This window comes from Peromyscus californicus, unplaced genomic scaffold (genome assembly GCF_007827085.1).
Source record: "Peromyscus californicus insignis strain IS unplaced genomic scaffold, ASM782708v3 Scaffold_5__1_contigs__length_169319896, whole genome shotgun sequence".
In the NCBI taxonomy this organism is placed as follows: domain Eukaryota; kingdom Metazoa; phylum Chordata; class Mammalia; order Rodentia; family Cricetidae; genus Peromyscus; species Peromyscus californicus.
In genome coordinates, this window is record NW_026294573.1 from 86,230,010 (window position 1) to 86,256,338 (window position 26,329).

At 45.2% G+C, this 26,329-nt stretch overlaps 1 protein-coding gene across 5 annotated transcripts in view; it reads right to left on the reverse strand.

Moving 5' to 3' along the window:
• Window positions 1-7,175: 7,175 nt before the first annotated feature.
• The window catches only part of Tmem268 (transmembrane protein 268), a 32,032-nt gene continuing 12,878 nt past the window's right edge, over window positions 7,176-26,329 (reverse strand). For all 5 annotated transcript variants that reach the window (XM_052715322.1, XM_052715324.1, XM_052715325.1 and 2 more), the window contains 4 exons: window positions 15,209-15,319; window positions 13,093-13,173; window positions 12,571-12,750; window positions 7,176-9,069 (listed from right to left, as the gene is read on the reverse strand). In XM_052715322.1, coding sequence (XP_052571282.1) covers window positions 8,890-9,069; window positions 12,571-12,750; window positions 13,093-13,173; window positions 15,209-15,319 — 552 coding nt within the window. In that variant the 3' untranslated portion in view covers window positions 7,176-8,889. The remainder of the gene's footprint in view (window positions 9,070-12,570; window positions 12,751-13,092; window positions 13,174-15,208; window positions 15,320-26,329) is intronic.

The following is a 26,329-nucleotide window of genomic DNA, read 5'->3' on the forward strand; positions in this document are numbered from 1 at the left end:
TTTTCTTCAAGCCTGACGATTTGAATGTAGTCCCGGGGACACATAAGGTGGACAGAGAAAGCCAACTCCACTTGCACACTGTAGCACACATGTGCCTACCGCCTCCCCCCCGCCACATACACAAACAAACAAATAAATGCAGTTTTTTGTTGTTGTTGTTGTTGTTGTTGTTTTTAGTCAGGGTCTCTTTATGTAACCTCAGCTGTCCTAGAACTCACCGTGTAGACCAGGCTGGCCTTGAATTCACAGTGATCTGCCTGCCTCTGCCTCTCAAATACTGTGATTAAAGGTGTGTGTCACCATTCCCAGATAAATAAATGTAATTTAAAAGTCATATAAAATTGTAGTACTTTATCAATGAAATAAAGATCTCAATTGTCATAAATCCCAACCAATTAAAGATAAACAAGGGCAAGATTATGGAACAGAATATAAACCAGTTTAAATTGTTCAGATTGAAGAAGAACCAAAAGTTAAAGCATTCATGAGTCTAAGATAGCAGGATCGAAGTGAGTTCAAAGCCAGCCTGCCCTGCTCTAATGGCTAATCTTGGCTGAAGACTTGACTGCATCTGAAATCAACTAAAACTCAAGCAGCTGGACATGCCCCTAGGGGATTTTATTGATTAGATCATTTGAGGTGGGAAGAGCAACCCTAATCTGGGCCACATTCACTGGTGGCAGCCCACATAAAAGGATATGGAAGAAGGAAGCTTTTACTTTTCTCCCGCTTCACTCACTAGAAAGTTCATCTATCCTGCTTCTGGGGCATTCCTTCACTGGTATTAGAACCTACTTCTTCAGGATTCCAATATAGATCAAAGACCAGCTAAGAGATCCAGCCTCATGGACTGAAGAACTACCAGATTCTTGGCCTCTCCATCAAGAGGTTACAGCCATTGTTGGGCTAGTAAGACCACAGACCCTATGCAACTCTTATAAATCCCCTTGTTTTATATACATATATAGTGTATACATATCATTGTATCTATTATTATGTTAATGATTATATATTGTATATACAATATATTAATATATGTATTACAAGGGATTTAATAGAATTATATATGTTATACACAATATATTAATATATATATTGTATAGTCATTTTATCAGTTCTTTTCCTCTAGAATCCCTGATACAGCTACAGAAAAAAAGGAAAAAACAGGAAACAGGAATTCTATACTTAACAAAAATATCTTTCAAAAAAAAATTGAGACAGTAAAGCAAATACTGAAAACATCACCATAAGATTTGTACTGAGCCGGGCGGTGGTGGCGCATGCCTTTAATCCCAGCATTCAGGAGGCAGAGGCAGGTGGATCTCTGTGAGTTCGAGGCCAGCCTGGGCTACAGAATGAGTTATGGTGATATTTTATTTGTACTGAAATGTGACTTTATTTGTATGTTAATAAATAAAGTTGCCTGGGGGTCAGAGCTAATAGCAAGCCATAGCAGAAGCCGGGCAGTGGTGGTGCACACCTTTAATCCCGATCACATTACAGGCAGATCTCTGTGTGTTCAAGGATACAGCCAGCATGGAGACACACGCCTTTAATTTCAATACCAACCATAGAGACCTAGAGGCCTGTATAGACAGGCAGTGACAAAGAGATCATATGGTTGGGTTTACAACCAATGAGAAGGCAGAACAGAAAGCCAATAAAAAGACAGATACACAGGAAGTAGGTCTCTTTTTGAGGGGAAGGACGGCAGTGGCAGTAAGGGTAAGAAGGCGGTTTTAAGTCTCAGCTCTTAGCTACTGCTCTGACCTCTTGGGCTTTTAACTCTGCATTTGGCTCTGTGTTTCTTATTAAATACGACTGTTACATCTACAGTGAGTTCCAGGAAAAGGCACAAAGCTACACAGAGAAACCCTGTCTCAAAAAACCAAAAAAAAAAAAAAAAAGATTTGTACTGAAAGAAAACTATTCCAGGGAGTTCTCAATATGCTACTACACTGCACTAAGATAAAGTCGAAAATTAGTCCCAGGAGAAAGAGACACAAGGCACAAGCTGGGAATATTAAAATCACTTTTAAAGGTGATAAAAAAGCAATAAAAAAATTACATGGTTAAACATAATTGAATACAGACTATAAGCATTTTTAATAATACCTGTAATGTTTTCAAATACAGAGAACTAGACCCAGAAAAACACAGCCTCAGGGGTAGAGTGAAGGACAGTGTGGGCTTTGTTTGCCCAGAGGCCAGTGCAAGTGCTCACATGGCAGACCTCAGGCAGCCAGGGATACTTGCTGAAATCAGGTGACCACTAAAAGAAGTGGCTTACAGAGGCTAAATGATTTTTTTTTAATATTTTATATTTACCAAAATAAACAAAATTGAGCTGGGAAGTGATCACCTTATCTCAGGGAAGGCAAACCAATAGAAAAACTGGAAGACGGTCCATTTTAACCAGGTACTGTCGGGTAAGATTGTGATCCCAGCAAGCAGGAGGCTGGGGCAGGAGGATTGCAGGTTTGAGGCCAGCCTGGGCAATGCTACGAGATGCTGAGTGATGGTTCATCTTCCCTGTCAACTTGACCAGTTCTAGAATCACCTAGAAGGCACACCTCCGGGTGCATCCATGAGGCCTCCCTTTTGTAGGAAAAGTTAACCAGGAACGAAAGCCTCACCGTGAATACGGGTGCCACCAACACAGGATCCAAAATAAACAAGAGGAAAGAGGCTGGATGGGTGTCAGCATTCTCCCTCTCTGCTTCCTGGGGTGCTAGGATGTGCAGAGTCCTAGCGACATGCTTCAGCCACTGAGAAGTCTGCCATGCGTTCCCCACCATGAAGGACTGGCCCTTCAAACTGTACCTTCAAACTATGAGCCAAAATAAGTCCTTCCACCCTGAACCTGTTTCTAAGGAGTGTCCTCTCCCAGTGGAAGAGGAGTGACTAAGGCACTGTCTCAAAAACTGCACAGCAAAGTAATAAGATCAAAAGGGACACTTATGCCGAATACTTTAGACATAATGTAGTAAATCATATTTTTAAATGACCTAATTTTTCTTTAACGATTCAAATATTGCATGTCCACTGTGTGGACACCTGAGCTGTAAGAATGCAAATAGATTAAAACTGAAGGTGTACTGAGCAATCACTAATCAGAAGGAAGAGATTTTTTTTCAGTAAACTGGAAGTAGGAAACTTACACAGCTTGAGAAAGTATAATAACAAAAAACAGCACATATTTTACTCAACATTTAGAAACCAGAGACTTTCCTAAGGGGGAAACAAAACAAGGATGTTCCCTCCCACCGTTACCCTTCAACTTCATACTGGGAGTCCTCCTAGCTAATTAAATAAGGAAAATAAATGAGAGGTATATAGATTAGGAATAAATCACTTTGTTTACAGGCGGCCTGAGGGTTGATGTAGAAAACCCCATATAACCAACAAAGAAACTCCTAGAACGAATAAATCCCCATGGCAAGGTTGTACCAGAAGGTTGTACATAAACCTGGAGAAACTGTTTGCAAACACTAACTGAATACCAGGACTGCGGTCCAAAGTGTATGAAGAACTATTAGGATAACAATATGAAAACAACCTTATTTTAAAATGAGCCTGAGTTCTTCATAGGCATCCCATTAAAGAGGACGCACAGGTGGTAAGTCATCCATGAACACATGCTTCACATCATATGCCAGTGGGGAAATGGAAGTTAAAACAGGAAGCCACCACACACCTGTCAGCATGGCCAAGACCAACACCAAATGCCACCAAAGAAGAGAACAAGAACTCTCATCCACAGCCAACAGTCATGCAAAGCAGCTTGTGAAACCCGAAAGTCGGCTTGACAGCTTCTTACAAAACTAATTATATTTTTATTATAAAATGAAACAATCATGCTCCTGCATGGGCCGAAGACGAAAATTGTGTGGATGCTTATAACAGCTTTTATTCATAATTATCAGAGCCCAGGAGCATTTCGGGTGCCCTTTAGTAGGCAAGTGAGTGGATGAGCTACCACATATCCAGACAACAGAAAAGAAATCTATTAGCTGGGTGTGGCCTTTAATCCCGGCATTCAGGAGGCAGAGGCAGGTGGATCTCTGTGAGCTTGAGGCCAGCCGGGTCTATGCAGTGAGTTCCAGTCCAGCCAGAATTACATGAGCCACCTCCCCAGACCCCTAACACTGTTTTAAATATATATAGCTTAAATATTTTGAGATATTGTAAGACTTATCATTTTGTAATGACCCATTATATGACTCATATAGCAGCCATTCCCATTCTCCCTCTCAGCCTCTGACAACCATGACTGCATTTTCTGCCTTTGGATTTTCCCATGCTGGACATTTCATGTATGGAATAACGCAGTGGGTGGCATTTTTGTTGTGTAGCATGTTTGCAGGATTTGGCCATGTTGTCATATGTATCACAGTTTCGTTCTTCTTGATGGCTGAGTGTTATTCCATTGTGTACATATACCACATTTTGTCTGTGAACCTGTTGGGTTGCATGCACTCCTTAGGGGCTCTAAATAGTCTTGTACACTTTTTTATAGATGGATATTTTCTAATAGCCTATATCTGATACTCATTTCTAGCAAGTTATGCTTTTTTTTTTCTTCTTTAGACTTAATTTTTATTTACCTGTATGTGTGCAAGTGCCAGAAGTGGCCAGAAGAGGGCGGTGGATTCCTTGGAGCTGGAATAAGAAGCAGTTAAGCCTTGTGAGCTCTGTGATGTGGATGCCCGGAACCAAACCAGGGACCTCTGGAAGCCAGGGCAAGCTCTCAAGTTTCCCTTTCTTGCTGTTTACATAAACTTAGAATTGTTGCAACTTTCCCACAAGTTGCCCCTTTTTGCTCTTGTGAAACATCACCCTTTATTTCCCCAGTTTTTGCCACTGTTTTGCTAGATGACATTTTTATAGTCATCTTAGGTTCAAGCTCAACTGAAAGGACAACGGAGAGATTTGCTGAGTACCCCGTGCTTCCTGTCCTGACAGCTCCCTGGTGAGCAGCACAAGCCTGAGGACCTGAGTTTGAATACCCAGCATCTTGTGTGTTCATGTTTTCTCTTTTTTCTAGGTTTTTTTTTATGTATATGGATGTATTGTCTATTTGTATGTCTGTGTACCACATGCATGCCCGGCGCCCACAGAGGCCAGAAGAGGATATCAGATCCTCTGGAACTGGAGTTACAGATAGTTGTGAGCCACCATATAGGGCCAGCACCCATGTTTAAAAAGCCAGGCACAGCACAATAAGAAGGGGGATGCAGGAGGATTGCTGGGACTTGCTGGCCAAGCTCTAAGTTCTGTGAGAGACCCAGGCTCAGGAGAATACGGCAGAGAATGACAGAGGACACCTGACATCCCCGTTTGACATACATGTGCACAGGCACATGCACCCCGCCACATACACACATTCACACATACATATACACACAATGTTGTCAGAAGTCAAAAGAGAGGTAGGGATGCAGCTCGGTTGGTAGTGTGCTTGTCTAGCATGCAGAAGACCCCGAGTTCCACCCCAGCACTGCACACACAGGTCATCTCAGCATTTGGAAGGTCTTGGTAGGATTAGGAATTCAAGGTCAATCTCAGCCACACAGAGAGTGAAAGACTAGTTCTCAGTTACAGAGAAGCAGAACAAGCCACAGCTTCCTCACCTCACCAGTTCCTCAGCTGATCCTGTTTCCTCAGACTGGAAGCCTCTGAATCCTCATCCAAATGAATCTCAGCTGAACTGCTTCTCGAAAGCCTGAATGCTTAACCAGCTAAAAGCTTCTAGTTTCTGGTCTTCATGCCTTATATACCTTTCTGCTTTCTGCCATCACTTTCTGGGATTAAAGGCGTGAGTCACCATGCTTGGCTGTATCCTTGAACACACAGAGATCCAGGTAGATCTCTGCCTCTGGAATGCTAGGATTAAAGGTGTGTGCTACCACTGCCTATCCTCTATGTTTAATATTGTGGCTATTCTTTTCTCTGACCTCAGATAAGTTTACTAGCATGCACAATATTTCAGGGAACACAATACCACCACAGAGACCCTAACTTTAGAAAAAGTAGAAATAAAAGAAATGTAAAATCTATAATCATGGCCGCAGTTTTTCCCTTACTGGTACTAACTGAAATTATTAATGATAGATTTGAACAACCTGGTAAAAACTTGTGTTTATGTTCAAGTACAAAACCATCTAGCAGCTACTGAGAAGAAAAAAGCCACCACTGAGAGCTGAGGTGTGGCTCAGTGACAGCACATTGCTCCGTATTCTTACACGCAAGAGGCCTGACTTTCAGCCCCAGCGCCACAAAGAAATGAAATGAAGCCTCGGGGCAGGGGCTTGGTGTGTCCTCAGACGGACACACCAAGAAACAGGCCTTGTGGCATGTGACAAGACCTCTGTCGTCCCGTCATTACACAACCCTGTCCTGACATGAGGAAGTGAGAAGCACAGAGCAAGCTAGCATCTGACCCAGGGTCACCAGCTTGCTCCCAGCCTCCCTTCACCATGACACCATCCTTACTGAACTTGAGTCTTGACAAGGCTTTATTCACATGCATACCCCTGTGGTGTGAGACAAGAGTCGACTTAAACACATACAGGCCCCTACTGTGTACCAGACAGCAAGAATTTAAAAAAGAGACCACAGTAGGTTATTGAGTTCCTGCTCCAGCTTGTGACTTGGTGTTGCACACCAAGTTGTTTTTATTCATTTTCACAACCATCCACCAGGCAGGAGCTCTCCTCCCCATTCAACTGACTTTTGGGACAGAGACCAAAAGGCAGGAAGGATGAGTGGACTTGGCTTTGAATGCTCCTACCTGCATTGCAGTGTGTCCACGACCCCCGCCTCTGGTAGGCATAGAGCCTTAAGACCTAGGGGCACTGGGCTGTAGAGACAGTTCAACAGTTAAGAGCGTGGACCATTCTTGCAGAGGACCTGGGTTTAATTCCAGCACTCAGGTGCACAAGATTAAAACTAAAATATTAAAAAAAAAAATCTAAGAGCAGGCTCCAGCTGGATGGTTCATCATGGCAACTTTGTAAAGCAGGTGAGACACATGGATTTTACAAAAGAGGAAACTGAGGCACACACAAATGCCCACCATGAGCTCACCCCGTATGCCCCACCCAGCAGGGAGGCAGAAGTTCTAGAGAGAATGTGGAAGGACCACACCAAGCTTCCATGAGCCGAGTCACTCAGTCATTCACCAAACACAGCTTTATTCACCATCATTATACCGAAGGGATCGGTGACCAGATGACAAGCACAGTTTCCCTTGATCAAATTCAGTGACATTTCCCACAGTGAATAATTCCACTAAGCAAAGTTACCCCGGACGTGGCTGGGGGACTCCGCCATCTTGGACACAGAGAAAGTAAAGAGGTAGGATATGTCTTACCCAGAAAGTCTGCTGCACTGTGCCATTTCAGGCCACCACAGAGCTCTGCCATTTCAGGCCACCACAGAGCTCTGCCATTTCAGGCCACCACAGGGCTCTGCCATAAGAAGTCCGTGGACACACCGAGAAGGCAATGCACCCAGCCATGTCTACGCAGCCCTAGAGTTGGCAGATATGCAACAAGAACCCAGGTTACTAGCTTCGCCAGAACCCCGTGATGTCATATCACCTCGGCTGGGGTCAAGGGAACACTTTGTGCACCGAGGTAAGAATAACAAACAGCACAATAAGCTGGAAATGACCAGAACCATGCAGCACATGGAGGGTGGACAAATAAAGTGAAAGAACTCAAGACCAGAACTCTGGTCCATCATGCCCTGGGTCTCATCAACCACGTTTGCAGAACAATTTGCCACAACTGGTGGAGAGGATAAGGCAACCAACCGATCCACGGGACTTTTCAGAATTATTTTGTTCTAAGCAAGTCTAGGTCATTCACAAAAGGAAGATGGATATAGTGTTGGACCTTAAGGAGTTTACAGTCTTCGATAGAAAAAGAGGTTTGTACAGGAGAAAAATGGAATAACATAAAACATCAATAATAGGAACAGCTCCATCAGGAATTTCAATGAGACAGAAAGCAGCAGAAGGGATTTTGAAACATGAATAAGAGTCCAATAGGAACACGTCTGCCAGTTCAGGGAAGAGGTCCAACTTATAATGGTGATTTGTGGGGGACAGAAACCACGAAGGCTGGATCTTGGAGCTGGACCTTCATATCAGACGAGGGCTTTGGACATGGAGCTGTGGGAAGTCTTCAAGCTCTTGGGGAGGTTGCTGAGCTCTTTATTCAAACTCAGAGTGTCTGATCACACCTCATTCCAGAACAGTGGAATGTCAGAAAACACCACTGTTGCTCTGCAGGACAGAATTTCGATCACAAGACAGCATGTTGCTACACAAAATCAGTCTGAGTCCCACCCACAGGGTGTTCTTTGCCAAGTGCCCCTGTTGATGGTCACCAAGCCTGGTCTCGTCACCCCTGTTCTGCAGCCCTGTTGTCTACAGCCCAGGGGCTAACAGACAAGCCCAGACAGTACTGTAGTTCACACGCTGGTTCAGCCTTCCAAGACCTTCTCTCACACTGGAAATGGGTGTACTTATGACATCAGCAGCCTGGGGCAATTCGGAGAGAGCAGTGTCCTCTCTGAGCCCTGTAGAGTCGGCTGCAGGTCTCTGGTGCTCCACAGGCCACAGACGGGATCCTCTACCCAGGATGCAGGCCCAGGCAACTCCAGCTCAGCCACCAGATTCAGCAAGGCCAGGGCAGCATAAGATGCCAACAACTGTGGCCATCTGGTGTGCCCTTGATGACCCCATGGCTAACATGACAGACACTCTCCAAAGTGTCCCCAAATGCTGATCTCATCTGAGCTCACTGTCAGCCATGCCAGGCTCCTGACTCCTCCCCCACTTCTCAGTCTTGGAGGAAGATGAACATCTTTGTCCCTAGGTCACCTGGCCAGGAATGGGCAGCATCCTGTGCCCAGAATGTGTGCTTCTATGAGCTGACAGGGGCATGGGACCCTTGCAGAGTCTGTGTGTCGAGTTCCCATTGCCTGGGGGAGCTGAGAGGTCACCAGGAGCCGAGTGTAGTAGCCACCAAACACTGCCAGCAGTTGCCGGGCCATCTCCTGCAAGAGTCAGGGAAGCAACATGAGCACAGAGACAGACCCGAGGGTGACGGGGCTCAGGCACAGGAGAAGCCCAAATCATCATGCCACCCTACCCAGCAGGGGTGCTCAACAGGAAGAACAAGCCACCAGTGCCTGCGGCTCCTGGAAGATGCAGTCTGGCCAAGAACCCCCATTCTGCAAGTCACTGGGGCTGCTGTGGCCCTGGCTGCTTTATCCCCAAGGAGCCTTATGAACAAGACACACAAGGACAGAGGGTTCTGCTCTGAAGCAAATCCTGCACTTAGCATGCCTGATGCCCTGGGTTCCATCCCAAGCTCCAAAGATGTTATTATGCCCCCAGAAGATCTACAACCTCAGAGCACTGGAGAAGTATCACCCCACCCCACCTCCAGACTCTTTATACTTTCTAAACCCCATGAATCTGTAAGGTCCAGACCAACTCACTTGAAGGAAATCACTAATGGGGGCTGGATGGGGAGAAGTGTCAATGATAGGAGACCTTTAGTTCATATATGGTGCCTGGTAGACATCTTTCTACCAGACACAGTAACAGTTTGCTTATGAAAACTGATACCACAAAGGAACCAATACTGCACATGAAGGAGACAGTGGTCCAGGTTCTGTGGGAGGCAGAGGGGAACTTGATGGGTGTGGGGTTCACAGAGGAAGCATTCTGAAGGGGGGTGGTAATAAAAGGTACACAACAAAGACAGCAACTCTAACACATGCATCTTACCAAGATGAGGAAACAAAGCATAAAGAAGGACATTTCAAACTGGATGTCATGCATCTCTTAACACATGTGGTCTCTAAAGTTTCACTCACTGGTCGACCAGTTGGGATTGCAGGGTAGAGGCTTAAATTCCTCACTTGTGTCCACCTAAATGTAAGAACATCAGGGGTGGGGTCCAGAGAGGCTGCATGTGTGGAGCTAATAATTAAAAACTGGTGCTGAGATCAAGGACACACAGGAACTCTACTTCCTACACCCTTCAGCTCACCGTGCAAGTCCCTGCCTGACAGGCATTGTCTTCACTGGTAATGTGTGCTGTGGTGAAGTGGGATGAGGCCGCAGGAACACAAAGTACTCAGTCCAGCTCAGTAAATGTCACAGGATCCATCACCAATATTAAGAAGCAGCCAGGCTCACCCCTGTAATCTCAGCATTTGGAGGCTAAGGGAAATGGATTGCTATGATTCAAGGCCAGGCTGGGCTAAAGAATGAGACTCTGACTCAAAGCAATATGAAAAAAAATCATAAAAATATCCTAATTTGGTCCTGGATGAGAAGCAATTCATTCCAAATGGCCCCTAGGACTGGCTTTTTCTTAAGCTGTCTTATATGCTAGGCTGGAGGATATTGAAAAGGCAAATAATGTGCCTTTCACCAGCTCAGACTGGTGCTGTGGGATGTTCTGTATGTTAAATGTGTTGCTCTGATTAATAAATAAAACACTGATTGGCCAGTAGCCAGGCAGGAAGTATAGGCAGGACAAGGAGAGAGGAGAATTCTGGGAGGTGGAAGGCTGAGGCAGAGAGACACTGCCAGCCGTCGCCATGACAAGCGAGATGTAAAGTACCGGTAAGCCACAAGCCACGTGGCAACTTATAGACTAATAGAAATGGATTAATTTAAGATATAAGAACTAGTTAGCAAGAAGCCTGCCACAGCCATACAGTTTATAAAGTAATATAAGTCTCTGTGTGTTTACTCAGTTGGGTTTGAGCAGCTGTGGAACTGGCGGGTGTGAGAGATTTGTCCTGACCGTGAGCCAGGCAGGACTAGAGAAAAACTCCAGCTACAGACTGGCCTCACCAATTCAGCCCAAGATCAATATTGTAAGAACCAATGATCTACAGCCAGACTAGTGTACTGGACTCTGCAGGAGGCTTCTGCCCTCTCCTGCTTTCTCCTCATTCTGAGAACCCGGGCTAGTCTCACTCTGTCTACCAAAGTAGGAAAGGTCATACAGACCTCAGGATGTGCTGACAAATTCTTTGCAGGAAAAAAAAATCTTTAAAAATGTGAGAGGATGTTCTGACTCTCCATCTGTCACAGACTTTGGCTCTTCCAGACACAGGGTAGTCTAGCTGCCCATTGAGACCTGGGTAGAGGCTATATTTTCCCTAGCTAACTGATAAGCTACTTTCAAACCATGCATACACACACTTGACATTCATGACAGGAGACTGTGTTTCCATGGGTTTGATCAAATTTGAAAGAATAACTTGAAAGGCCCAAATTTATGGGTTATGGCATGCCAACCCGGACAAACAAGCCCCTTGAATAAAGCATGTGACCTTACCAGTCCTTTCTGCTCTGAAAAAAAAAAAGTGAAAAACAAACACAGTCATCATTTTCTCTCTTAAATACTCCTCCTGGGGAGCCCCGGAATCTCATCAATGCAAAGGAGGAAGGCTAGGTTGGGCTGGACCTTGATTCTCTAAATCCCCAGAATGAAAGGCAAATGCAAGTGATCGACAAAGCTCCAAATGCCACTAAGGTCATTCCTACCACTTGGGTCTGTCCACAGTTCACATGTGTGCCAGCAAGGAACCAGACCCCACACACAGCCCAAGAACAGAACCTAGCAGGGTTCTGGGGGTGATGGAGTCAGAACTGAAAGGATTCACAAAGCAGCTCCAAATAGTGACTAGGATTTAAGTAGGTGGGTAGGTGCATGATTGAGAGATGATGATAGATAATGGAAATGGACAGATGGATGGATGGATAGACGAATGAATGGATGGATGATAATGGGTGAATTGGATGGAGAATGGATGAACAGATAGATGAATGGATGGATGGATGATAATGAGTGGATGGATGGATGGATGATGATAGACAGATGGATGGATGGGTGATGATGGGATGGACAGTTACATGAACGTGTGATTGATCAACTGATCAACACAATCTTTTTCTTTGAGACAGGGTCTCCCTGTATAGTCCAGACTGGTCTTAGACCTGCAATTCTCCTACTTCCACCTCTTGAGTGTCAGCATTACAGGTCTGTATTACCATAGCAAGTTCAGTAACAGATTTTAAAAGATCAATATTCACCCAAATGATGACAAGTTATTACCCATCAACATGCAACGGTTCCTGCAGTGTAGCTATCCAAAAGGATGGCCAAGATATTTAAACATGTAACCAAAAGTCCCAGGAAGTGCAAAGTTGATTCCCATAAACTATGCTTTAAAGTACTGGTATAAAGATGAAGCCTGCCATCCCAGCAGCTGGGAGGTTTATGGGTATGCCAATCTGGGCTACATAGCAAAACTCTGTCTCAAAAAAGAAGAGTGTCAGAATAAACAAAACTATGTGTTGGAATGAACAAAAGAATGTAAAGACAGCTTTGACCTACAAGGTTTGGATGGTCTCTAGCAACTCAGAGAAACTATAACCCCAAGACCTAAAACTTGAGCCATGACTTGGACCATGATCACACATGGGCCCTCAAGGGAGGACCTCACCAACTGCTGCGGCACCATTACCTCCGGCTCAGCCTCCGGAACAAGCTGATAGAGTTCAGTCTGCATGAGTGGTCTCTCCTGAGGACCAGGAGTGCTGGGCAGGAGGGGGGCATCCTCCAAGTCCTCAGGCCCTTCCACCACAGGGCTCACTCCCGTCTCCATGACAACACATAGCTGGCTTAATCTGCTTCTCAGCAAGGACTATGAAGGAAACAAAGGGGACACAGGTGTATTCTGAGTCTGGCAGGCTTTGAAGGCGTGGAACCAGCTAGAGAGCCAGACAGCTGACCTCAGTGAGCCACACAAGGAGATCACACTATTCCCCACAAAAGCAGGGTCCTGGGCTGCTGTTGAAGGCCTCTGCTTGCCCTGCTTACATTTGCTCATCACAGCCTGTGATAGGAGTATCTATCCATGCACTGCAAGTGAACAAACCAGGGTTCAAACCCGGCCTGCCCAGGTTCTAGCCAGCCAGGAGCAGGGTCCCACGGCAATCCTGACCTCAGGGTGCTGAGATCCCAGGAAAGGGGCTGGCCATCTTACCTCTTGGCTCCTCTTCATTTCTTGAACATGATCAGACAAAAACTGCACACAGTTCTCCAGGTCAAAGTAGACAAACCAGAGCTGTGGAGAGAAGCAGCAGTGGCCTGACCTTCAACTTCTAACCCTGAGTTTATCCTCCAGCTCCTGCTCTTCATCCAGGGCCTGTCCTTTTGACAAGCACCTGACATGGCCTGCTGTCTGGCAGGAACAGTGTGACTGCAGCTCATGTGTATAGCTGGCAGGGGTAAAAATGGTGGTACTGGGAATCAAACCCAAGATAGAATGCTACGTGGGCACACTATCACTAAGCTACATGGTAAACGCCCCCCACCCCCACACCTCCTGCAAAAAAATGGCTTTGCAAGCAAATTCAGAATATGTCCAACCATGAACAAAATGGCAAGGCCCCATCTCCCACAGAGCATGCCAGATAGATTCCAAACTCCCTTGGCCATCATGTCCATTGAGGCAGTGGAATAGCATCTTCACCTTCAGTAGTATGGGTACCATTCTGTCTAAAACCCAAATATACAAAGGAGAAAAGCCCTCACAAATGACATCTCCACCAACCAGGGCCAAATTCAAGTGTTCTCAATGGAAGGGGTGCAGGTAAGAAAGACATCTTGGTTGGTACCCCCAACCTCTCCTTCTACCTCAGCTTCAGCAGCCCCCAGGCCAGGTTATCCTTACTGGGCCAAAACCGTCTATACTCACTGAGATGCCTTGATGGTGCCACATACATGAGAATCAAGTTCTGTAGAAAAGTAGAATCCTGAGTCTAACATCTGTATCAACTACCTTGCTCCCTGCTCAGGGCAACTAATCCATGAGAACAAAAGTCACAGCCCTTGCCAGACAGTCTCTCCAGCCAGCTCACCCCCTACAATGATCTGTCCACATACCCTTTTTAAAAGTCTTTTTACTTTGAAAAAAATCTCAAATATACACAGGAGATGAGAAATCTCCATCATCCTGCTGTAACAACTCACTTCATGCCCACCCCAGTTGACTGTCACCTCTCTCCTTGCCCATCACATTACCCAGCACCCCTGAGGATTCTGAAAGACCTCCAGACATTGCATCATCTCATTCCAAGATGCCATTGTGAAGCTGAAAGAAGCCCTGTCTGAAAAGATGTGTCCCTTCATTGGTTATCTGAATAGTCACAGATTCAACCACACTCCAGGGTCCCTGCTGCATGTCAACTGATAGAGAAGACTTGGAAACGAATGAAGTTAGGAAGGAGCTGAAGACTCCAGAGATGCAAATGTGCCATTTGAACTGCCAGGAATCTTGTACCAATATCCCAGGCAAGATAACTTTACATGCCACACTATCCCAGGTGTGATCAGCTCCACAAAACTAGGGCCTGTGTGTCCTCAGCCCCAGAGAACAGTGTCTGGCATGTGGAAGCTCTCAGCAAACATCTGCCAGATATGTAGAAGGCACACCTCCTAGGTTCTCAGTGCACACACACTCTGGGCATCCCTGGGTTTCCCTGAAGCAAAGGGCTGTGGTCAGTGAGGCATATGTATACCAAGGAAGCCTGAGCTGAACCCCAGCTCTGCTTCCGAGCCATGCAGGTTGTGGCCCTTCCCCAGGTCTTGCTATCTTCTGTTGTAGACTAATAATAAAGTGTACCCCTGCCCCACAAAAAGGGAGGTGAGATCTCACCAGGATTAAAGATAAAATACACAACTGCACTAATCACTGAGCACTGAGCAGAGGTAGCCAGGATCGAATCCAGCCTCAGCCATGCCCCATGAGTGACTTCCTACTTAAAATCTCCCTACTGAGCATCACCCAGGCTCTTCAGCCTCATCTCTCCTGCAACGTCACTTGGCTACAGCCCTGGACCACCATAAGCTTTCACTGTCCCTTTAAAGCCACTGTGACTATATGCCTGTCATCCTCACGGGTATGCGGCTCATACTGGACAGGGACTCTGCAGGGACCTTCATTCTTACAGTACCCAATCGCAGGGTTCAGCACAGAGGAGTCCTGAGGAAGACACGGGAACTGGGGGTGGGGGGTGGGGGGGAGCACTCACAGCGGCACAGCAGACACTGGACCTCACATGCAGGCCACCAGGAGAGGTCACTCTGAGACACAGTACCTGGATCACACTCTGGCAGCCTTCCACTGTGTCTGTCACCCCCAGCAGCACCCGGTGTCTCAGAAGGGCTCCATTGACGGCCACCAGCCTCAGGTCTGTGTTAGTGTTAGCCTAAAAGACAAGCACCAGACCCAAGGCTGACCTCCAAGGAGGTTTCCAAGGAGCTCCTCAGCCCTGGACATCACAGCTGTCCCTCTCCCAGAGGCCACACATCAATCTTGACACTCCAACAACTCTATTTTCCCCCAAAAGTGAATTCAGGGTGAGAGAGTTTGGACCAAAGCCTAGCTCTGCTGCTTCCTGGCTGTACTGCCCATGTCTCTCCATTGAGTCCCTGTCTTAGGTTGTAGATTAAGAAAAAAGCACAGCTCTGCCTCCTAGGAGTAAGGTAAGAGCTCACTGAGTTGTGAAGGAAGTCTTTAGCCCAAGGCTAGATGAAATCACAATGTAGTGGATCTTTGAAGGAATGTGAGGAACAGACATCTATTCTGTGTGGAAAGAACCAGCTCAATTAACACCACCTACTTTTTTTTTTTTTTTCATTTCTCTTTTTTTGAAACAGGAACTCAAATTTAAGATCCCCTGACCTCAGCCTCCAGTAAGCCAGGAGCGAGACGTGTTCTACCAAGCTACGTGCTAACAGGCCCACTTCTAAAGCTCCCAGCACAGTACATGGCCCTCAAAGAAGCTGTCTCCTTCTTCGGCTCCCACCCATACCAGTCAATGTCAAATCTGCAGCTGGCCGATGCCAAGGAGACGAGACGAGAAAGGGGAGGAGAGAGGTGATAGGACCCAAAGCAATGGCCTGAAAAAGGGACCCTCAGAGAGTCTTTAGAGGTGACTACTGGACCAGCCGAAGACAAGGGCTCCCCAAGGGAAACCCAGAAACGTACAGAGGCTCTTTTGCAGGGTCACACAGAGAAAGACAATGCTGGCACTCGGTGAAAGAGGGTCTGGGTGGCCAGCCCATGCCTCCCACTGGAGGATTGGCCCATGAAAAAATTCTACATGCCAAGGACCTGTCCTCTGGCCTACCTAGGCATGGAAAAAGACCACTGGGCATGGAGAGTTAGAAAATCTATCTAGAATTCTCCAGCATGTCATCTTATCTCCACTGCACACATGGGCATAGAGCTGGGATTCACCAGGGGTCACAGTGCACTGGAATGCCTCCACTGGCTTTCACCAGAACTCTGGTCAGTCTTGCTCACCTGTTCAGAAACTCAACTCACTGAGAGTTCAGTTCCTGACCCTGGCCCCACAGCCTATATCACCCTGGGCAGGTCACTTACCCCCATGTCCTCATCCTAAACCAGAGATGGAAACTCCCCTGACTTATGTGCCTTAATAATGACAAAATGAGCCACTGCATGTGGACCACCCACAGGTGGACATTCCATACATGTTGGCCAGGAGTGTCACTATGACAGGGGACCTGGACTGAAATGCCGTCTTTTCCACTGTGTCACCCTGGTCACACATGGGCATCTCTAGGGACTTCCTAGCTATGTGTTGCATTCAGAGGTGGACATGAGGCAGAGGCCTGGCTATTGCACCACCCTTCTGGTCTTGGAAAAGCTAATCACTCACCACATGAGGGGAGAAAACAATGGAAAGAGCATCAGATCTTGAGGGTGTTACAGATGCTAAGTGATGCAGGGAGGGGACTAATCCTGTGAGGGGCACAACCAGGAAGGAGAGGGCTGCAGGGTCCGGATAAGAAATCCCAAAGCCCACCCTGCACTGATTGGGAACAGGTAAGGCCCCATCTCCGGACTGGGCAGACCAGGTCCCTAGCCCCTAGGCCCCGGGGGCACATTCTGTGTCCCTCCCCCAAGCCATTGGAGCCCCAGGGACCAGCTAGCTGCCCCTTCCCCCGCCCCCTCACCAAAAAAACAGCCCTCTGTGACACCAGTGAAAACCAGAGACATAAGCCCACCCTGCACCAATTGGGAACAGAAAACAGATCCTATCCTGTACTGACTGGGAATAGCCGCTCCCTGAGACAGAGCCCACTGGTGCCCATTGTACTAAGAGCTGCTCCCTGAGACACAGAACCCATCAGCACCAAGTGGACCAAGAGCCCAGATTAGACCAAGAGCTCGCATTAGACCAAGAGTATCAATCAGACAAAAGAGGCTCCCTCAGACACAGACAGCACTTGCACGGAGTGGAGGAAGAGACGGGTAGACGCCAGTGCAAAAACACAGTCAACAACATAAAGACCAATATGGTACCACCAGAACCTAGTGGTGCCACACCAGTAAGACCTGAATATCCCAAAGCAGAAGAAATAGACCTTTAAAATGACTTGAAGAAGATGATAGAAGCCTTTAAAGAGGAAATGAAAAATACCCTTAAAGAATTCGAAGAAAAGACAAACAAAACATTGAAAGAAATCAATAAATGTCTTAAAGAAAACCAAGAAATAGCAATTAAACAGGTGAATGAAAAAGTCCAAGATTTGAAAACTGAAATAGAGGCAATAAAGAAGACACAAACTGAAGGAAGGCTGGAAATGGAAAATCTGAATAAAGGAACAGGAACTACAGATGCAAGCATAATGAACAGAATGCAAGAGATGGAAGAAAGAATCTCTGGCGTTGAAGATACAACAGAGGAAATAGATTCGTCAGTCAAAGAAAACACTAAAGCCAAAAAAGTCATAACACAAAATGTCCAGGAAATTTGGGACACCATGAAAAGACCAAACCTAAGAATAATAGCGATAGAAGGAGAAGAATACCAACTCAAAGGCACAGAAAATATATTCAACAAAATCATAGAAGAAAACTTTCCTAACTTAAAGAAGGAAATGCCAGCCGGGCGGTAGTGGCGCACGCCTGTAATCCCAGCACTTGGGAGGCAAAAGTGGGCGGATCTCTGTGAGTTCGAGGCTAGCCTGGTCTACAGAGCTAGTCCAGGGCAGGCTCCAAAGCTACACAGAAACCCTGTCTCGAACCCCCCCCCCCCAAAAAAAAGAAGGAAATGCCTATGAAAGTATAAGAAGCTTACAGAACACCAAAAAGACTGGATCAAAAAAAAGGACCCTTCGCCACATAAACATACAGAATAAAGAAAAAATAGTAAGAGCTGCAAAGGAAAAAGGCCAAGTAACATACAAAGGCAGACCCATCAGAATAACACCTGACTCTCAATGGAGACTCTGAAAGTCAGAAGTTCCTAGACAGACGTTATGCAGACACTAAGAGACCACAGATGCCAACCTAAACTATTATATCCAGCCGGGCGGTGGTGGCGCACACCTTTAATCCCAGCACTCGGGAGGCAGAGCCAGGCGGATCTCTGTGAGTTCAAAGCCAGCCTGGGCTACCAAGTGAGTTCCAGGAAAGGTGCAAAGCTACACAGAGAAACCCTGTCTCGAAAAACAAAACAAAAAAAACAAAAAAAACAAAAAACTATTATATCCAGAAAAACTCTCAATCGCCATAGATGGAGTAAAAAAAAAAAAGTATTCCATGATAAAACCAGATTTAAACAATATCTCTCCACAAATCCAGCCCTACAGAAAGCAATAGAAGGAAAAATCCAACCTAAGGAAGTTAGGTACACCCATGAAAATACAGGTAATAGATAATCCCACACCAACAAATACCAAAGAAGAGAAACACACAACACTACCAACAAAAAAATAATAGGCATTGACAATCACTGGTCATTACTATCCATTAATATCAATGGTCTCAATTTGCCTATAAAAAGAAACAGGCTGACAGAATGGATATGAAAACAGGATCCATCCTTCTGCTGCATACAAGAAACACACCTCAACTTTAAAGACAGACACAACCTCAGAGTAAAAGGCAGGGAAAAGACTTTCCCATCAAACAGACTTAAGAAGCAAGCTGGTGTAGCTATCCTAATATCTAATAAAATAGACTTCAAACTAAAATCAATCAAAAGAGATCGGGAAGGGCATTACATACTTATCACAGGGAAAATCCACCAAGATGAAGTCTCAATTCTGAACATTTATGCCCCAAATACAAGGGCACTCACATTTGTAAAAAAAAAACATTACTAAAGCTTAAATCACACATCAAACCCCACACACTAGTAATGGGAGATTTCAACACCCCACTCTCACCACTGGATAGATTTGCCAGACTGAAAGTTAACAGAGAAATAAGGGAACTAACAGAAGTTATAACTCAAATGGACTTAATAGATATCTACAGAACATTCCACCCTAACACAAAAGAATATACCTCCTTCTCAGCACCCCATGGAACCTTCTCTAAAATTGATCACATGCTTGGTCACAAAGCAAATCTCAACAGATACAAAAAAATTGGAATAACCTCCTGTATTTTATCGGACCACCATGGCTTAAAGTTAGATTTCAACAACAACAAAAGTTACAGAAAGCCTACGATCTCATAGAAACTGAACAATGCCCAAATGAATCACCGAGGGGTCAAGGAAGAAATAAAAAAAGAAAGATTTCCTAGAATTCAATGAAAATGAAAGTACAACGTACCAAACTTATGGGACACTATGAAAGCAGTGCTAAGAGAAAAATTCATAGCACTAAATACCCACATAAAGAAGATGGAGAAATCTCACACTAGTGACTTAACAACACACCTGAAAGCTCTAGAACAAAAAAATGCCAAGAAATAATCAAATTGAGGGCTGAAAACAATGAAATAGAAACAAAGAGAACAATACAAAGAATCAATAAAACAAAGAGTTGGTTCTTTGAGAAAATCAACAGGATAGACAAGCCCTTATCCAAATTAACCAAAAAGCAGAGAAAGAATATCCAAATTAACAAAATCAGAAATGAAAAAGGAGACATAACAACAGACAATGAGGAAATTCAGATAATCATCAGGTCATACTTCAAAAAGCTGTACTCCACAAAATTGGAAAATCTGAAAGAAATGGTATGGTGATATTTTAATTGTGCTGAAATGTGATTTTATTTGTATGTTAATAAATAAAGTTTGACTGGAGATCAGAGGTCATAGCAAGCCATAAAACAGAAGTCAGGTGGTGGATGCACACGCCCTTAATCCCGATCACATGGCAGGCAGAGTCTTTGTGTGGTCAAGGACACAGCCAAGAGTGGTGACACACGCCTTTAATCCCAGTACCAACCATTGAGACCTGGAGGTCTGTAAAGACAGGCAGTGACAAGGAAATGATGTGGCTGTTCTTAGAGCCAATGAGAAGGCAGAACAGGAAGGCAATAAAAGCACAGTTTAGACAGGAAGAAGCTCTCTCTGGGAAAGCTACAGTGTGGCGGTAAATAAAGGCTAGTCATGGTTAGTTGCTATTTCTCTGATCTCTTCAGCTATTACCTTTGTATTGGGCTATGTGTTTCTTATTTAATAAGACTGCTTAGAAATTCATCTACAAAATGGACTTTCTGGATAGGTACCACATACCAAAGTTAAATCAGGACCAGATAAACTATTTAAATAGGCTAATAACCCCTAAGGAAATAGAAACAGTCATTAAAAGTCTCCCAACCAAAAAAAGTCCAGGACCAGATGGTTTCAGCACAGAATTCCACCAGAATTCCAAAGAAGAGCTAATTCCAATACTCTTCAAATTGTTCCACACAATAGAAACAGAAGGAACATTACCAAATTCTTTTTTTTATGAGGCTATAGTTACCCTGATACCCAAACCACACAAAGATGCAACAAAGAAAGAAAATTACAGACCAATCTCCCTCATGAACATTGATGCAAAAATACTCAATAAAATATTGGCAAACTGAATCCAAGAACACATCAAAAAAAATTATCCACCATGATCAAGTAGGCTTCATCGCAGGGATGCAAGGATGGTTCAACATACAGAAATCTGTCAATGTAATTACACCATATAAACAAACTGAAAGAAAAAAACCACATGATCATCTCATTAGATGCTGAAAAAGCCTTTGACAAAATCCAACACCCCTTCATGATAAAGGTTCTAGAGCGATCAGGAATACAGGGAACATACCTAAACATAATAAAGGCAATTTATAACAAGCCAACAGCCAACATCAAATTAAATGGAGAGAAACTCAAAGCAATTCCACTAAAATCAGGAAGGAACAAGACAAGGCTGTCCACTCTCCCCATACTTATTCAATATAGTACCTGGAGTTCTAGCCAAAGCAATAAGACAACAAAAGGAGATCAAGGAGATAAAAACTGGAAAGGAAGAAGTCAAACTTTCGCTATTTGCAGACAATATGATAGTGTACATAAGTGATGCCAGAAATTCTACCAGGGAACTCCTACAGCTGATAAACTTCTTCAGTAATGTGGCAGCATACAAGATTAACTCAAAAAAATCAGTAGTCCTCCTATATACAAATGATAAAAGGGCTGAAAAAGAAATCAGAGAAATATCACCCTTTACAATAGCCACAAATGATACAAAAAACCTTGGGGTAACTCTAACTAAGCAACCTGTATGACAAGAACTTTAATCCTCTGAACAAAGAAATTAAAGAAGATATCAAAAAAATGGAAAGATCTCACATGCTCATGGATAGGCAGGATTAACATAGTAAAAATGGCAATCTTATCAAAAGCAATCTACATATTCAATGCAATCCCCATCAAAATCCCAAAGCAATTCTTCACAGACCTGGAAAGAACAATACTCAACTTCATAGGAAAAAAACAAAAAACCCAGGATAGCTAAAAGAATCTTGTACAATAAAGCAACCTCTGGAGGCATCATGATCCCTGACTTCAAACTCTACTATAGAGCTACAGTAGTAAAAATAGCTTGGTACTAGCATAAAAACCAACATGTGGACCAATGGAATTAAATTGAAGACCCTGACATTAATCCACACACGTATGAACACCTAATTTTTGACAAAGAAGCCAAAACTGTACAATGGAAAAAAGAAAGCATCTTCAACAAATGGTGCTGGCATAACTGGATGTTAACATGTAGAAGATTGCAAATAAATCCATATCTGTCACCATACACAAAACTTAAGTCCAAGTGGATCAAAGATGTAAATCCAGTTACTCTGAACCTGATAGAAGAGAAAGTAGAAAGTAGTCCTGAATGTAATGGCACAGGAGACCACTTCCTAAATATAACACCAGTAGCACAGACACTGAGAAGCTTTTGTAGGGCAAAGGACATGGTCAATAAGACAAAAAGACAGCCTACAGAATGGGAAAAGATCTTCACCAACAACACATCTGACAGAGGGCTGATCTCCAGAATATATAAAGAACTCAAGAAACTAGACATCAAAATACCTAACAGTCCAATTTAAAAAATGGGCTATAGAGCTAAACAGAGAATTCTCAACAGAAGAATCTCAAATGGTGGAAAGACATTTAAAGAATTGCTCAACATCCTTAGTCATCAGGGAAATGCAAATCAAAACAACTCTGAGATACCACCTTACGCCTGTCAGAATGGCTAAGATCAAAAATACTGAAGACAGCTTATGTTGGAGAGGATGTGGAGTAAGGGGAACACTCCTCAACTGTTGGTGGGAATGCAAACTTGTACAGCCACTTTGGAAATCAATATGGTGGTTTCTCAGAAAACTGGGAATCAATCTTCCTCAAGACCCAGCTATACCACTCTTGGGCATATACCCAAGGAATGCTCAATCATACCACAAGGACACATGCTCAACTATGTTCATAGCAGCATTATTTGTAACAGCTAGAATCTGGAAACAATCTAGATGCCCCTCATCTGAAGAATGGATAAAGAACATGTGGTACATATACACAATGGAATACTACTCAGCAGAGAAAAACAATGACATCATGAGGTTTGCAGGCAAATGGATGGAACTAGAAAATATCATCCTGAGTGAGGTAACCCAGACTCAGAAGGACAAACACATAAGTGGATACTAGATGTAAAGCAAAGGATAACCACACTACAACCCACAGATCAGGGAGGCTAGCTAGCAAGGAGGACCCTACGAAGGATGCATGGATTGCCCAGTGATGGAGAAATGGATGAGAGCTACATGAGCAAACTGGGGGTGAGGGAGGTAATGGAGGGCAAGGGACAGGGAATGAGAGCTTAGAGGAGTGGGAGGTTCGAGCTGGAATGGGAACAGAGTGGGAAAACAAGGAAAGAGATACCATGATTAATGAAGATACCATGGGAATAGGGAGAAACAGAGTGCTAGGGAGGGTCCCAGGAATCCACAAGCATGACTCCACCATAGACTACCAGAAATAGTCGAGAGGGTGCCTAAGCTGACCTAATCTGCTGATTAGATGGCTGAATACCATAACTGTCATCATAGAGACCTCATCCAGTGACAGATGTAAGCAGATCAGAGATCCATGACTGGGTCCCAAGCAGAGATAGGAGGGATTCTATGAGCAACAGATATCAAGACCATGACTGTAAAAAGTACAGACAACTAGCCAAACTAGCGGAAACACATGAACTGTGGACCAATAGCTGAGGAGCCCCTGTGGTACTGGGCTAGGCCCTCTGGATAAGCAAGACAGTTGTTGAGCTTGAACTGTTTAGGGGGCCCCCAGGCAGTGGGATCAGGACCTGTCCCTAGTACATGAGCCAGCTTTTTGGAACCTAGTGCCTATGCTGAGACATTTTGCGCAGCCTTGGTGCAGGAAGGAGGAGCTTGGACCTGCCTCAACTGAATGTACCAGGCTCTGCTGACTCCCCATGGGAGACCTTGCCTTGGAGGAGGTGAGAATGGGGGGTGGATTGGTGGACAAGGCCGGGGTCGGGAGGAGGGAGGACAGGGGAATCTGTGGTTGGTATGTACAAAATGAATAGAAAATCTCTTAATTAAAAAAAAAAAAAAAAAGGAGTTAAAAAAAAAAAATCCCCGGGGCCAATACTTTATTCCCAGCACTTGGGAGAAAGAGGCAGGTAGTTCGAGGCCAGCCTGGTCTACATAGAGTTCCAGGACAGTCAAGGCTATGTAGAGACCCTGTCTCAAACAAACAAACAAAGAAATCCCAGAGACTGGAGGTCCATTGGCTGAGATCGAAAGAAAGAACTGAGCAGAGCTGTGTGGCCAAGTTCTTGAACTTCTCTGAGCTTTTCTGCACAGGCAAACAAAGTCAACAACAGTAACAATTACTACTTCTTGAGCAGTTATTTTATACCAAGTACTACTGTAAGTGCTTTCCACATAAAATGGGTCCTTTCATTCTCACAATCACCCTATGACAAAGCCAGAGTATCATGCCATTTTCAGATAAGGAATCTGAGGTCCGGAGCTGTGCAACTTAGCTTGCCCCAGGTTGTAGAGCTAACAAATCACAGGAGAGTTCTGTGTCCCTACAACACTGTTGGGCACAGACATCAAGCCCTGAGCACAGAGCACACAGAGGGTGCCCAGAGAATGGACATCAGTACTAGAAAGATAGGACCCTGGAAGTGTTTCTCAAGTAACTGAAGAGCCTAGAGAATCATTTCTGGGCTCTTCACCTGGGGCCCCTGACTACACCTGTGAGCAGAGAACAGGTCCTTCTCTAGGCCTGTGTCGAGCACCTCACCTGGCACTCTCTGGCTTCACAGTACAGCTGCATCAAAGCAGAAGGGGCAGGGAGGAGGCCCTGCACCCAGCAGCCCCCACTGGACTGCGTGAGCCACACTCCCTCAGGGTCAGTGAGAGAAAGAGGACTGCAGGAGTGAGACACCTGCCAGCTCTCCTCTTCACCTCTTCCTCCTTAGCTTGATGGCTTACTTTCTCCTCTTCCCAAACGAAGCATTTCCTAGCAGCAGGAGGAGGCTCAATTTATTTTTACAGACCAAGCACAAGGATTAGAAAGGCCTGAACAGAACCCAGGGGCAGAGTTATCTTGTCAGAGTCAAAGCAAAGCCCAACAAAGATCCTTTCAGAATGATTAGGCCATAAAGTCCCAATTTGTCCCTGTGCACATAGGCATGAAATAGAATTTGACAACATGAAGCCAAGCCATGCAGAAATGGAAGTCTTGCTAAGGATTCTGGAGCAGCAAGCAGTGGTCAAGGGATTCGGGACATAGGTACTGACAGACAGCATCCCGAGCTAGACAGAATAAGAGCCTAAAAGACATCCAAGCCCCTTCCCAGAACCTGTGACCTCACTGTTGCACAGCAGAGTGGACCAGGGCAGAAGCTGCCCAGCTGACCTTACACTGGGAGAGGGTCTTGGCATATCCAGGCAGAACTATACAACCATGGGGGTCCTTAAAGTGGAACTGGAAAACGGCAAAAAGTAGATATACCCCCAGGAGCCCTGCCAATCTCTGGCCCAGGGACACTGCTAACCACAAGAGTCTAAGGAAGGAAGTTTGTATTCATGACCGCCGCACTGGATGCCACACACTAGGTGCTAAGAGGCTGACCTGGACTGAGCAATCAAGCCTTGAGCCTTATCACTTAGCAGCAGTGAGCCTGAGGCTGCTCTCAGAGTCTTTCTGGACCCCTGCTCCCTGTCTGCAAAGGCCTCTCTGTCCAGAGTCACAAGGGGTTAGCATGGAAAGCCTCTGACAGCTACCATCCCTGGAAAGGTTGGTACACAGCACAAGCACACACGCTCACTAACCCAGTGAGTGCCACGGTGAGCAGGGAAGCAGGGATCTCCTCTCTAAAGGTGATCGGGGCTCATATGCTTGGCTTTGAACCCTGCCTCTCCACTTATATGAGATCCAGGACGAGTTCCCTAACTCTCTGAGCCCACTCCCTGCCTCCCAGGTTGCTACTGAAGCCAAGTAAGGCCTGGCTATTAGTGAAGCATCCACCCACCCCAGGAGGGACAATGGCCCCACCTCCAGCCCTCATCCTCCTGCCCTGGTACTCAGTGAGGTGGGCTGGGACCTTCCCTCCCTGCCAATCACAAGTTACTGTGTCGGTCCAGGCAGAGGTATGTGAGCAAGCTCAGCTAACTAGAGAGCTGCAGGAGCGCTGGCAGCTGGGAACTGCTCTTGAAACAGCTGGCTTCCGGGAGAAAAACAACAATCTGCGGCAACTGGAGAAGAAAAGAAAGAACGAAGAGAGAACAAAGAGCCTTTGCTCCTTGGCCAAGAGGGAAGTGGCTCTGCACACCACACGCAACTGCCCCAGGGAGCAGCCAAAGCCACAGGCCGGCAGAGAGCGAACCAAAAGCACCAAAGGGAGACAGTGGAACCT